At 41.7% G+C, this 15,697-nt stretch overlaps 1 protein-coding gene across 1 annotated transcript in view; it reads left to right on the forward strand.

Moving 5' to 3' along the window:
• LOC143640832 (zinc finger and BTB domain-containing protein 41-like) overlaps positions 1 to 11,975 on the forward strand; it is a 45,853-nt gene extending 33,878 nt beyond the window's left edge. Inside the window, 4 exon segments of the mRNA XM_077108396.1 lie at positions 2,755 to 2,854; positions 5,856 to 5,984; positions 6,468 to 6,605; positions 11,797 to 11,975. Of these exon segments, the coding sequence (XP_076964511.1) occupies positions 2,755 to 2,854; positions 5,856 to 5,984; positions 6,468 to 6,605; positions 11,797 to 11,975 (546 nt within the window).
• The last annotated feature ends 3,722 nt before the right edge of the window (positions 11,976 to 15,697 follow it).

A 15,697-nucleotide genomic window follows, 5' to 3' on the forward strand; every position in this document is an offset into this window, starting at 1 on the left:
GAAAGCGGAGGAGGCAGGGCTGTCTGGGTTTGAGGCTCACTGCTCCATGCCTGCTCTGGCTTGGGATTCTGGACTCTCCAACTCCCAGACCCATATATCTGGATACAGTGCATGTGTGCCAACATGGGACAAATAAAACACTTGCATCTCCTTCTGAATTGCTTACAAGGACCCTGCCAATTAAGGTGGATGTATAGCTCCCAGTTTCTGTAGCACCTATTTTCCAACCGTCTTCAGATCTTTGGGTAAAAATTGTTTAGAGTCAAGTTGTGGGGGTGGGGCCACCTCTTCTTATTGGTTATGGAAAATGAAAAACCCCAAGATAGTGTGGCCTGGGAAAAATGTTCAAAAAGCCATACATTGTTAGCTTTCATCTCTCCCAAGATAATTCTTTCCCAGATGCTGGCTGCAGGTAGGGAGAAAAGATTTCATCAAACCTAAAGTGATAGCCTCTAGAAAACACTAATCTCTTCAATGATAACCCCTTTTCAGGTGCTAGCCACTGACTCCCAACCCAACAATTCAAATTCCTGTGTGCCCAGACTGACATGCTCACTAAATCACCCACAATCTATATAAGCCTAGTCCCCTCCTTTGTTCAGTGGCTCATTTTCCACTAAGAAAGTGAGTCCAATACTGTAGCTGTAGTCCTGTTCCTTAAAAAAAGCTGAAATGATCTATGAAGTTTGTGTCTGGCCCAGTGTTTTTGTTCTATAACTTTTCTGGGCCTGAATATTCTTGCATGAGGATCCTGCTCCTCTTGGAATAACAAATGTCCCAGTGTCAATCTTTGCTTGGGTTAAAACAGGTCATGCTGGAAAGGTCCTGCATCAGCCCTAAATGTGTTGCTCACTGTAGGCTCAGACCCTCTGACCAGGAGTTCAGCAGCTGGTGGCAACTTCTCATAGCATGACAAGGACCCAAGGTGGGTGCTCAGCCATGAGTGACATGCACATAAAAAACAGGGAGGTTGACCAAAAGCCACAGGGAGCCTTTTCTGAGGTATGAGCACCTAGGAGGTGGGGGCTTGGTATGTTAGAACCCCTCCCCTGAGCCTTCATTAAGAAAGACTACCCTCAGGATCCCATCTTCATTGCCTCCTGTAACCAAGTCTCCATCACCCCCTCCCATATCACCAAGACTATGCCACAACCCCCAATCATCCTGACAGCCAAAACCCTCACAAAATGTGATGCAGGCTATTCAAAAGGTAATGAACTTATTAATGGGGAGGTAAATTAATACAGAAAGAGGGGGACTCATTTCCTTTAAACCTCTGACACTGAGTACCACACCATCCTGTTGAGAGGCAGTCATGCAGTCCCCCAGCTGTCCATCAAATTCAAATGGAGGGAGACTTGGGCAGGACTCTGGATTCTTCCTGGTAATAAGAGTACAATATGGTCTGGCAGTGGGCCCCATTTAAGGTCTTCTTAATAAGGAAAGAACACACAGAAAATTGACCCCTAGAAATATTAATGGGCATCATCAAGGCCTCTTCCTTCTGTTCTTTATCCTTCCCTCCCTCCCTCCCTCCCTCCTCCTCCTCTTCCTCCTCCACCTCCTCCTCCTACTCCTTCTCCTCCTCCTCCTTCTCTTTCTTCTTCCTCCTCTCCTCCTCCTCCTCTTCCTCCTCCACCTCCTTCTCCTCTTCCTTCTCCTCCTCCTTCTCATCCTCCTCCTCCTTTTTCTTCTTCCTCCTCTCCTCCTCCTCCTCCTTCTCCTCATCCTCCATTTTTTATTCTTTGTCTCCTCCTCCTCCTCTTCCTCTTCTTCCTCTTCTGTTTTCTTTTCTCTCTCTCTCTCTCTCTCTCTCTCGACCCCAATAAAGATGGTGGTCAGGAGAAGTGCACCATCCATCTTCTCTTTGATATAACCCACTCTCTTTCTATGAGAAATAGAAAGGCTGATAGTTGTCCATTTTGAAAATGTAGCCTTAATTGGATCCAATGATAGCCATTTTGACTATAGTCCTTTATTTTGTCTCCCACCCACCCCCAATTTTATTTTATTATTTTTTTAATAAATTTTTTTAAATTTATTTTTTAGTTTTCGGCAGACACAACATCTTTGTTTGTATGTGGTGCTGAGGATCGAACCCGGGCCGCACACATGCCTGGCGAGCGCGCTACCACTTGAGCCACATCCCCAGACCAACCTCCCAATTTTAAAAACAGCCAGTCTTGTAGACTGTAATCCAAGCTCCTCCAATCAGAGTAAAGGCCAGTGCTGCCTTAGGTTAAAGATATCAGCAGGCTAAGTGGCCACACTTGCTAACCAGCTTCTGTAACATGGCCTCTGAGAGAAGTAAAAGTTGGCCTCACCCACCCACTCTGGAGCTCATGTTTTATTTCTTCCAGCATCCTGATGATAGGTAGTATCTAGCAATGAGCAGTGACTGCAGGCAAGGTCACAAGTGTTTCTAAGTCACTTTAGGGTCTTCTTTAAACTACTTCCAAAGTAGACAATAAAGCAATGTGGTGTAGTTAATTTGCAGAAAATTTTTAAAAAAGAAAAGAAAAGAAAGGTAGCTAGTTGGAAAACATATTAAGAGAAAAGGATTCATGGGACTAACTCTTGACAGGGTTCATTGATGTTGATGTAAAGCCAGGAATTATGTTCAGAGGTGTCTCCATTTTTCTAGGAAGAAAAATTGCTTCAGTAGCACAGGTGCACTAAGGTAACTTACTAGCTACTGACGCCAGTGCCCGCATTAACATAGGATTGACTTGTAGATTAAGCTCCCATAAATAGGATGGCCACCATGACAGTTCTGGAGAGGATCAAATAAAGTCAAAGACTCCACGACTTGAAGTGAAGGAAGAGTTGAACACCGGAGGAGAAGAGTACAGAGGTGAGCTCCAGTTCTCCTGGTGAACATCAAACAGTAACCAGTTTGGAGAAAGCATTATCTCTTTTGTTGTTCTCTGCTAAGTGATGGCCCACTCTCCCTCTGGAGAGTGCTTTCTACTTAATATTCATTTGCTTTTAACTTCATTTTCATCTCATTTTCACTTATAATATCATTCTTTTGCATGCTTTTGGTGTCTGACTTTAAATTTTCTTTCTTCAAAACACAAGAAATGAGGTTTGGAGTTTCAGCTCCCTGCTTCCCTGTGACACTGGTATTTCTAACATCCCTTAAGACTGTTTCATTTCCCTTTCCTGTCCTTTCTGAATGACTCATGCCTTTAACTCTGAGCACCAATCTGAAGTTTTTCTGACCTGATCTCAAGAACCCTTCACAGTGCCTAAGTTTCTAGGGAGGCGCCAGCCCCATTGTTTCCTTTCATCCTTAATACAAGATGCTTGTTCTGACATGGGGGTTATTTCCAGTTTTTGTTTGTTTGTTGGTTGGTTTGCTTGTGGTACTGGGGATGGAACCAGGGTCTTATACACGTGTTAAGCAAGCACTCCACCACTGAGCTGCATCCTAGTCCTTTTTGAGACAGGGACTCACTAAGCTGTGCAGGCTATCCTTGAGCTTGTGATTCTCCCATCTCAGCCTCCAGAGTTGCTGAGATTATAGGTGTTGCCTCTGTGCCCAGAACGAGTAATATTTTTTTAGTGTTGGTTGCCACCCGCTAACAGAATTGCATGGCCAGCTAGTGGGTCACTGTCCTCCTTCACAGGGGACTTATGATACTATTTCATTTATTTCTTAAATGTTAACTACACAGACATCAGAGAAATTCAAGTGGGTACTGCTGAGAATTCTCACCTCCACAAAATCAGTGAGACAACTAGAAAAAAAAAAAACACCCAATCAGCTTTTTAAGAATTCTGGAAATTAGGAAAAAACACTACATTTTATTGGTGTGCATGAATTATACAGGATGGTCAGTTTCATAGGCGTGTATTTGTACCTACAGGGAAACATAATTTGGGCAATCTCATCTCTACTATCTTCCCACTCCTTCCCATGCTACTTCCTCCTGATTCCTCCTCTACCCTAAATGTTTCCCTTAAATTCTCCCTCTTAAAATCTTAGCTTGATCATATCTACAGAGTCCTTCAGGACCACATAGAGGAACACAGAAAGTTTCATAAGAATTCTGGAAATTAACCTGTGGTGAAAGCAATCTGGGAGCATTTTTTTTTAAGAAAAATGCTGGGGCTTTGTAAGTACAGTGTCTTCTGTAGAAGTTTGACTTGGCTCTTCCCTAATACCAACTCCAATCCTGTGGCAGCCTTGAAAACAACAAGGAGGTGGACTCCCTCTGTGGAGTTCCTGGAAAGCATACATCCTTAGCAAGGCTGGCTTTTTTTGACCTGTGTGTCAGCCCTAGAAAAAGAGGACAGTTAAGCTCCATGTCCCTTAAGTGCCCTTCTCTGTTCAAAAGAATGTAGCCATGTCAAGGCACTAATTAGAGAGCACAGCTGGAAGAGAATGTCCACAGTACACATTTTCTCAAATCCTGATTAGTGTAAGAAATATGTCATGTTTTTATAAATATGTCAAATAAACTCCATTGTCATATATAAGTAAAAAGAAAAAAATAAATATAAAAAAGCATAATAAAAGTGGCTAAGTTTGTTCAATGGAATTAAAGCCTGGCCTATAGGGTTCAGTGCCAGGAAGTGGTCAGCCAACTGGGTCAGCATCCTGAGCTCTGGAGGCCTCTGCCTGAGTCTCTGAGCAGGTCATCCTCTTTTGTGGTCCGTCTCTCTTTTGGGTACTGCTGGCTTCCTGTAGCTGTGCCGGGTTCCCTTACCCTTTGGTCCTCTGCATTTGAGCTGCTTCTTCTAGTAACAACCCAGAGGAATTTCACAGAGGATGCACTGAGCCCAGAAAGTCAGACTCTAAAAGAATCTTTATTTTTTTTTTTTTGCAGTGCTGGAACCTAGGGTGTTCAGCACACTAGTCAATTTCTCTACCCCTGAGCCATGTTCCCAGCCTTTTTTCACATTTTACTTTGAGACAGGATCTATAAGTTGCTAAGGCTGGCCTTGACCATGCAGTCTTCCTATGTCAGCCTTCTGAGTTTGTGGGATTATAAGTGTGTGTCACAATGCTGCCTAGAACAATGATTCTTTCTAAGGGTGAAGACCTGAGGAGACTTTTCAGAATGAGTGATATGTTATCTTGATTGGTAGATTCACAATCAAGGGCGGTCATAAAGCTATTTCTTTATATTTAATCATTAACTCAACACACAAAAATATTTAAAACATCTGCAAAGAAGGAGGGTCTAGGGTTCCACCCATGTCTTTAAGGCCCTCTCATTTCTCAGAGTTTTGGGCTGTTCAGATCATGTCCTGTCCTGTTTTGATCCCTAAGAGTGTGGACATGCTGGACTGTGGCTTTTGCCCCTGATGCTTCAAAAAATGGAAGCTCCTGGGGCTGCTTTGGGTCCATGACCACCATTGCTCCATGTGTGAAGACCAGAAGGCTGTTCTGCTGATTGTAGGGTGCACTGGACTCAGGTGGAAGTGGGAAGCCAGGGAGGATAGGCGCCTCTCAGCAGACTTTTCTCCCAGGGCTGGACCTGCTATCTTTCTGCATCAGGTTCCTGCTGTGTTTCTGGGAGGACCAGTACAGCATGCTTGAAGGGGTTCTGGTTTCCTTGTTCATCCTCCTGCACTCCGTATCCATGTCCAAGATGCAGGTGTGGACCAGGGGTAGACACTCAATTGTGGGACTCCTTGTCCTGGATGTCCTGGTGTCTGAGTTCATGGGGTGATTTCAGTCCCTGCTGAACATGATGTCTTTTGGTCATGCACTACAGCAGTCTCTTCAGTGCCTGGCCTCCTGCCAGTGTCCCCTTCTGTTCCCCCAGCACACTGATATCAATATGGGCTTCCTACTTGTGACAGATAAGCCCTGACAGTGGCTATGTCCACCCTGCCTCCAGACCTCAATACTTTCCCTCTGTCTTCCCAGGTGTCAGAGGAACGGGTCCTTCTCTTGCAGCTGGTCAGTGGTCTGCACTGCCCTCCCATCGAGGCCTTCTGGGAGGTAATACTGAACCATGTCTTGAAAGGTATGTTGCTAGGCGGAAGTCACTGTGAGCTCCCACTGCCCTCAGTTCCACTGCTCTCTGTTCCTCGGCCCTGGCTTTCAGGACATGAGGACCAGCCCCAGGCATTAGGGAGATGCTCACCTTCTTGCACCATCATGAGATTGACACACAGATCTGCAGTAGGCACTGGGTCCCAGAACCCCCTGCTCTCTGTTTCAGAAAGGACCATAGTGCCCCAAGTGTGGCTCCCCCTGTCATGTTGGTCTTGGCACTCTGATATTCTCATTAGGTGTGACAGAGTGGCCTGACCCCTAGGTGCTGAGCTGTCCTAGAATGCACACATCTACACCATTAACTACACCATGGTGCTGGGACTCGACAACCTCCTGGAGGACTTCCACAGGCAGGGTGCTGCCCTGGTCTTTTTGGGAAGGCATGGCCTGACCCCCTGCCTCTGAAATGTGTTCCTGACAGCCTAACTTTTATCTTCTTCCTGTCTTCCAGGACCCTCTCCCCTGCTGTCAGTACAGATCCATGTCTGCAGCCAGACTGTATTCAGTACTGGGGACATTGGGCTTCAGAGCCATGCTCATGGCTCATGGTTGTCATGTTCTTGGTGGTATGGGCACAGAACTCCTCCTGGTAATCTTTTGAGATTATTCACATAGAGATCTCTCCCCTGACAGCAGATACCTGGAGGCTGTCCTCCCTCCACCTACCTATGTGGAGACGAAATGGCCCTCTCCAGACACTAGGGCTTATCCATCCCAGCGACCCACTCTGTGGGTTGGGGGCAGGAAGGGCCTGTGCCCTTAACTGGAGCATATCTGTCCACAGGCACCAGTGCTCCATGCTCTACTGGCTGCTGACCTAAAGGGATTTCAGTACTTCTTCATCCTGGGGGAGGCAGGTGGATACAGGGGACATTCTCTAGTAAAAATATCCACATTTCTGAGAACATTTTTTTCTCATGGTTGGCTACTGTTAATCAAGTTCTTGTTTATGTGCAGAAAGTGATAAGTGCTATTTCATGTTGTTAAAGACTAAATGGACAACCTTCCAACATAACCTTTTAACATAATTAAAGCAAACAAACTTGACATTCACATTGTGCATTAAGAGAAAGAGCAGACAATGAGAGGATCACAGAATGAGAAGGTATATGATATTTTAAAAATATTTATTTTTTAGGAGTAGTTGGACACACGACCTTTATTTTATTTATTTATTTTATGTGTTGCTGAGGATCCAACCCAGGGCCCTGCACATGCTAGATGAGCACTCTACTGCTAAGCCACAACCCCAGCCTGAGAAAGCATATGATTGAATTGCATTTTTATTATATATTAGCAGATATGAACGCCAAATAGTTGTGGCATTCTGGTGTTTTCTAGTCATTGGGAAATAGTAGGTGACATGGGGGACAGAGGTAGTACTTCTGATCATAATGTAAACAGTCACAATCTTCATTTTTATTAATGAATTGGTTATGACACTTTTCATGTCTTATGTCAGAACCTGAAATATAATATAACCACATCCAATAAGAACCACATCTTATTCCCAATTATTTGTGATATATGGCACAGTATTTTGTTTGCTCCTTTTCACCCTATTGTTAGAAGCCACAAACAATTCAAGTAAAAGAAGGTATTAAGTTTCTACTATGTGCCAGGTCTAAGCTAAGGAAATGATATATACAAGGAGGTTTAGACATGGTCTCTGATCTTGAATACCACACAATACACTGAAGGTCATGTATTCAAAAATTGGTCATTTAAATATCGATGTGGATACCTCCCATACACTAATGTTGTCAATTCCAAAATAAAAGATAGAAGATAACTTGCTGCAATAATCTAAAAATAAGTCAGTATAATCTCATAGGGCAGAATTCCACATCAGAGAGTTAGATCAACCTCAGAGATTAGACTAGATAGAAGAAAATTCTAACACACATTCTACCAGTTTTCACACTTGTTTCTTCTTTTATGTGTACTTTGGTATTCACATTATCTTCAATCTCTAAATAAAGTTGAAATGGGAAAAAAAGAGAAAAAATAAAAATAAGCAAGCTTTTTAATTTATGAGACCAGAAAGTGAAAGACTATTATAAAATGAACTTGATAGTGAACTCCCATCTGAGAATCCCTGTTAGGCTAGACAAAAGTATCAAGAAAGATTGTTTACAGTAGCCCATACACAAATGGGTGTGCATGGATTTGTGTGTGTGTGTGTGTGTGTGTGTGTGTGTGTGTGTTCATTATGAAGACAAAAATTAGATATCTCCCAATGAGTATGTTGCAAGCCACATACGTACATAGGGCTGTGACAGGCAGCTTCGTCTTCTGTTTCCTAAGTGCCTTTTGAGTAAATTTTTTTGTTCAATAATTTACTATATGGGAGAAAATTGCTAGAGTTTTTCTTTTCTTTCTCTGGAGGAAAAAAAGAACTCCTCATAGAATTACATTTCCTTCAGGATCCCCATTGGTAGTCTACAGTGAAGACCTGTAGTAAAGAAAAAGTGTAGAAGAACAGTTTATATGAATGATGTTGAACAAGATGTACTGTGGAGTTGGGAGTCATTGGTTGCTGCTAGCGTTTGCTAGTCATTGGAGGCCCTGCTACTGTTTGAGGAGACAGCTGCCATCACTCGGGCACTCTGTCAGCTCTGAGCATGGTGTGAATCTCTCATGCTATCTCTGTGCTGTGTAAGACACTATTGTGTCACTAGGGCAGACCTAGGAGGGAGAGAGGCACGTCTAAATTCAGCAGTATAAAAAATAAGTTTGTATTTGGTGCCACAGACCAAGAAATAATAGTTTAATATCAATCATCAGAAATAATTGCAAGACAACTAGATGTTCATACACAGAAGATATTTTGTACATTATGAGGCAAATGTATCAGCACCCTAACACTTACTCACTAAAATCTGAATAAGCATCATATCTCCAAGAGCAAATAACTTTAAGCTGAGGTGTTTGTCAAAATGAAATTGGATTGACCTTCAAGTGCCTTGTACTTCTAGGGTAGCAACTACAGAACAGCCTCATGTAGGGCTTCATTATCATAATTAGGAGATTTCTCTTCTATCACTGTCTTGATGAGTTAGTTTTCATCAATGAAATAGATATGAACCTTCTGCATGAAATACATATGTATTCTCCCATCATCATACCTGAGATTTTAGAATCCCAAAGATCATCTATCTCTTGATCCCAAGGCTTGCACATTGCAGAATCACTAGAGGGCATAGACCTTTCAAAAGACAGTTCCCTTTGCCTTACTTCTTCAATAAGTAGTTATATGTGTTTACTGTCATTGCCATAGCAACATTCAAAAAATATGGTGGTTTAAATAACAAACAATAATATTGTCTCACAGTTTCAGAGGCTATGAATCACAAATCAAGGTGTTGGCAGAACCATGTATCTATGAAGCCTCAGGGGAATACTTCCTTATCTCCTCCTAGTTTCTGGTGCTTTCAGCAATCTTTGACACTACATTTCTTCAGTCTCTGCTTTCTCTTCACATGACTTTTCTCTCGGGTCATCTGTGTGTCTATCTCTTGTACTCTTCTTATAAGGACACCAGGTATATTGGATCAATGGCCAACTCTATTCCAAGATGACCTCAGCTTAGCTAATTATGACTGCCAAGATCCTATTTCCAAAAAAAAAAAAAAATATACTTGAGATAGAACCTAAACATACTTTTGGGTGGGGAGTAAAAATTTACTCAATATCATTGGCACTAGGGTGAGAATCACTTAGGTGATTTGGTGATGGCCACATTGAGAACCACTCATAAATCATTCCAATTTCCTTGGAAAGTACATATGTCCAGGGAGTTTTGGTTGATGGGGTCAGAATATAGATGAGTGATCTATGTAAAACACAATCCTCTAGAGTCCCAAATTATTCATTATGATAATCATGAAGCTTCTTTGATCTTGAATGAGAATCACTTGATATTCTTCAATTTAATCAAAACCTCCATATGAAGTGTATTTATTTTGAAACCAATTACCTAACTTTAACCTAAGAGTTTCAAATTTAAAAAATTATAGCAGCAGTACTATTCAGTTATTCAAGCAAGACTAAATAGGTTTGATGCATTTGCAACTGCAAAGAAGCACACAAATGCATGAACATTCACATTTACCTATGAAAGTGAAATATATTACTCAGTGTGGTCTCTAAGATGTGTAGCTATTATTCAGAGTAATGCAAATTTAAGGGTAAATGTGACTTATTTTTCTAAAAAAGCACTTACAGATGTGTAATTATATGTCTGCAAAAATCAAATGTTCAAATAAATGTACAATAACCTAGTCCACTTCCTGACACATGTGCCTCTCAAATTTCTTTTCAGCTATGTACAGGGAGTCATTAAGGCTTGTCAGGTATTAATGGAATGAATTTATAAACAAGGTTTATACTTCAGAGGGGAAGAACATAAAAATGTTTCTTGTACAAACATAATTATATGCAATCACTGTCATGGAAAAGGGCAAAATTTGGGTGAGATTGTCCCAAAATGGGTATCAAGAGACATTGGAATATGTAATAAATAGGGACATACTGGCATCAGTCCCATAACATGCAGAGATTCTATTAGCTTCTATAAAAGAATTAAAAAGCAAAATTGAGATCGGTGTTGGGTGATATTTAACTAAAGATCTTAAATCAGAACACAATTGCACCTTCTGTTCTATTCCCTATAAATTAAGGAGATATCAGTTACTTTCCTTATTATAGGGTGAGTATCCCTAATCTGAAAATCTTGAAATGTTTTAAAATCCAAAACTGTTTGAGCACTGACATGAACTTTGAGAGGAAAATTTCACATTTGGTCTATGCAATGGCTCATATTTAAAACACTGGTAAACATAAAATCTTGTATACAATCACCTTCAGACTATGTGCATAAGGGCATAAAATGTATATGAAATATAAATGGTTTTGTGTTATTGTTATATTTATACAAGTGTATCAAAATTAAAAAAAAATCCAAAATCTAAAATATTTGGTCCCAAGCATTTTGGATAGAGGACACTCAATCTGATATATATATAAAGTTGGAAACATCTTCCTCCAAATGTCTTGATTTTTATATATATATATATATATATATATATATATATATATATATATATATATATTTGGAGGAAGATGTTTCCAACTTTAGACAGAATTGAGAGTAATATGAGTCTTAAAGCAAAAATGCCTTCATTTTCATGGACTGTCTCCAGGTCATCTGTAACACAAAAGGAAAAGTGGAATCCATCATAGTACATTTCTGTCAACACAATCTGATCAGTGGGGATCTTTGTTTCCATTGATATTGCTTCCTGAAGTCTGGAAACAGTCCCAAACAGAGGCACAGCCACAGCAATCCTCATGCAATGAGGACATTTTCCTTGATACACTACAGTGAAATACGTCTTGTGTGCGTTAGAGGAATTGGCAAAGAAATGCAGAGGAAAGGATCCAAAGTGTTGCTCTGTTTCTGACAGTGGGGATATGTCAAAGAAGATCTGTACTGGGCTTGAAAAAGTTCTTGTACAAAAGTGCTACACACAGGAGAAGATGGTCCCACCGGCATGACATCAATCTCTGATGGAGGCTTCAGAGGAGGCTCCCCCCCTCCCACCCCCCACTCCCACGCCCCCCCCACCCCGCTTTCCAGCAGGATTGACGTCTTTATGAACAGGTACAAAAGCCACAGCAGAGACTCCTGGGCATCATGCTGGGATTCCCCCATCCTGAAGTCCATTCTTTGACACAGTACTCTTGAAGTCGCAACTGTAATGCGGGGTGTACTCTAGAATCCAGAGGGCCCACACAGGTGCGCCAGCGGCTAGGTGATCTCGCCCTGGCTCCTTTGCCCTGGGTCCTGAGGGCTGCTCAGGTCAGGGAGGGCTCCAGCTGCCCTCCCCGGTACTGGCCCAGCGCAGGTGCTCAGGAAGAGCTGGGTGTTGCTGAGGCGCTGCAGCGCGGTGTTTAGAGCAGGCTTTGCGTGGTTGCGGAGCCCCCCACTCCTGGCACCGGCTCTGGGCGCAAGCGGGTCTACGGGCTAGGCGGGCAGGGCGGCGGCGTGGGCGCAGTTGGGGCGGGAAGCAGCTGCTGCGCAGGCCACCACTGTCCATCGGCGACCTCAGAGGGAAGGTGCGAGAGCGAGGACAGCGTCTTGAGCACGTTGCTCAGAAGCTGCCCACTGATGGCGCTGAAGAGTGCGAGGAGGGGCGGCTGCCGCCGCCTCCCACCGGCCGCTCCAGAACAGCCGCTTTTTAGGGAGCGCCTCTCCTTCCCGCCCACTGCCGCAACCGGAGGCCCGGCCTGGAACACTACCCTGGACATGGCGGCAGCCTTGAACGCTCCTGACAGCCCGGGACCCGCCAAGGCCACCAGCGCATCTGAAGAAGCCCCCACCAGCCTGGGGGCTCCACGCCCCACACACCCCAGAGGCAGCCGAGCCAGCAAACGAACTATTTCAGGATTTTTCAGTTAGGAACATCTGACTAACACACCTGTATCATGCAACTTCCATTGTGGAACAATGTTATGTGAATCCATTTGTGCCACACACTGGACTCACTGTGGAGACAGCAAGACGGAATGAATGATCTTCACTGTAGGGTGAGTGTGAAGATAATGGCAAAGCTATGCATGGGGAGACAAAATATAAGCCAAACTGATGATCAAAGTCAAACTTCAAGTGGACCCAGCATGGAGGAGAAAACTTACTGACAGAGGAATCCCATGAAATGTGAATGACATGTGGCATAGTGGGATGTTTGAGATGAACTCCAGGCAGCAGGGAACAACGTCATGGCAAGACGAACTGGGAAAATATAGACACAATGCCATTTATATCCAGATGTGCAAATTTAAAGTAACAAAGTTTAAGAGGTATTAATAAATTATTACTTTATGTACAAAATTTGAAAAGTGAAAAATATCCTAAATGTAAAAATTATTAACTTTAACCTTGTTAACAGTTTCTACAATTTCATATGACCACTTTAGCTGATTCAGAGAACTTTCTCCCTTCCTTTGTCAAAGTTTGTCTTCAAACTTCTATGAATGCATTTGATGACTTCCATTCCATAATTTTAGAATGCATGATTATCTTAGTCCATTTTCTGTTGCTATTACTGAATACCACAGACAAAGTAATTTATAAAGAGTAAAGTTTTTTTGTTTTGTTTTTTCCCAGCGCATGTTTCTTGGAATCCAACGATGAGGTGCTGCAAATGGAAATGTTCTTCTTTTTGTTGAATCCTCTTTGTAGATTCTCAAAGTGGTGTAGGGCATCACAGGGTGAGGCAGAATGTACCAGTTCAGGGTTCTCTGCCTCTTTTTTGTTAAAAGCAGAGTCCCATTTGTTACAGTTCTACTCCTATTACCTCATTTAAACTAATTACCTCCCAAATCCCATACAAGAATTAAATTTCTATCCTTTCAATAACTCACAATGGGGAATAAATTTCAACATAAATTTTGGTGAGATATATGAACCATAACCATGACTCTACAAATTATTTCCCTGTACACTATAAAAATATAACATCTTCATTAAATAGTGATACTAGGGCTCAGGCTAATGCCGGAGGTAATGTTTCAAAAATCTGAAACTTAGAAACAGGATTTAAATGCAATAAAATAACAGGAAGAAGTTCACCAATCCACTATCACAAGTTCTTCTGAATATTTAGGAAAATATCTGATATGAACTAATAACAGAGTTTCTGGGCAGAGGCATGTGGAGTGAAATGTGTTCCTCCAAGGTGAATCCACTGTTACATACTGCTGTGACATCTATACAGTTTAGATTTATTCACATGGAAGAAATGTTATTAAATAATGAAACTTTTGAATGATGTAGGCCTTTGGGGCACTTGTGTAAGAGGCAACTCCCTGATGTTGATGGGAAGCACATAATTCCAAGCTGCAGATAATTGACTGCAGAAAAAAGAGAAAATCATAAGACTGTAGAAGTTACATGAAGCCCATTGAATTCAGCCTTTGAGTGAGGGAGTGATTATGGCAGTTTTTAAAATAGCATGGCACATACAGATTTCCGTTTCAGAGAGATCATTATAACAACAGTGTAGGGGAGGAAAGACTTCAGGCTTTATATCCTGATGGGGACCTGATTTATGATTAGGTCAGAAGATGGGACCTGTCAGCAGTTTCAGTTTGGGGAAAGAGAACACAATTTCAAAAATATTAACCTTGTCATTCAACAAATAGTTTGTGAACAATTAATAGGATCCAACAACCATCCTGTGCCTTAAGATGTAAAATCCAAAGCACTTGGGTCTTGAATGGATGTATTTGTTGAGTAGAGTTCATAGCAATCTGCTAGCAGAAGGGAAGAAAGGGGGAAGCTCCTTTTGCCTCTGCAGTTTTACAAAGCCAATTCAAGAAGATGGATTTTGAATTTGGTCACAAAAGAAGAGTCAATTTTGAGAGGCAAACATAGAAGAAAAAGGATGAAACTGGCCCAGCAGACAAACAAAATTGTCTAAGGCCTGGTGCTCCAGGTCAGAGCCTATGAAGCCAGCTTATCTAATTCAGCACTGGAGTCCACTGGTGGTAATGGAAGATTCAGATCATGTCAAAGAATATGCTGGGAAAACCTTTGCAGAACAAGATAAATCCTTTGAGTTTTATCCTGAATACAATGAATGGACACTGGAACATTTCACAAGATAATTTAAAGATGAGATGAAGAATATGTACTATAGGGGGAATCTAGTCTTATGATTCTACCAAAGAATTTTAATGATTTAATGATTTAATTTTAATGAGAGCATGGATTACTAAAAACATCCATATCTATGTTGCCTAATGCTTTCAAATTTCAATCCTAATGGTGACTATATATTTGTTTCTTCCTAAGATTATATATTCAACCACCCCACTGTTGAAAATATCCCTAATCCTATCACTCACTTTATACTTTGCCCGATCTCCTATCATCTATATTGATATCTATTTTCCTGCATAGTTTCCCAAGTCCACTCTTGTGACTGACTCTTCCTGTGTGCTGATATTCACATTCACTCTCTAACAGAAACCTTATTGTAAAAGGACTTTTTGTTCAAATCCTAAACTCACTCTTCATCCTAAACCTACATTGCAATCCTAACTACTATCCCTATTTCAATGAATGTTCTCTTCTACATTCAAAAATCCGAGGTAAAAGATCCTATGCCATTGTATATTGATTTATATGATATACCTTTGCAGAACTTAATTAAAAACTATGTATCCAAATCAAGGGCCCAATGCCTTTCTGTGTTTCGGATCTTACCTAGTTTTCTGTTTTTGTACTTACATTTCACCTGTACATTCTGATAAAGATCCCTGTTTCTCAATACCAGTATTCTCATCCAGCAGGATGACTTCTAGCCCAAATTGAACATGATATTAACCCTAAGCATACTCTGTTTCCTCAATCTAATTTCATGTAAGAGCAAGCCTAGAGTTGATCTTGCAATACAGGTATGTAGGGGTCCTACACCTGTTGAGAACCTCAAAGGTAGATGTAGAAATGATACCTGGAGAAGATGTAGGCAGCTATGTAGGACCTGAGAGGTCTAAAGTTATCTTCCATGGCAAACAACCCGGTCAGGATGAAGGGATGTGTCTGAATCAGCCTCTCTATTCTCAATAAAGACAATATGGACCAAACCAGGCCTATGGGGATAGTTGATGCTG

The sequence above is a fragment of the Callospermophilus lateralis genome, unplaced genomic scaffold (genome assembly GCF_048772815.1).
Source record: "Callospermophilus lateralis isolate mCalLat2 unplaced genomic scaffold, mCalLat2.hap1 Scaffold_66, whole genome shotgun sequence".
In the NCBI taxonomy this organism is placed as follows: Eukaryota; Metazoa; Chordata; class Mammalia; order Rodentia; family Sciuridae; genus Callospermophilus; species Callospermophilus lateralis.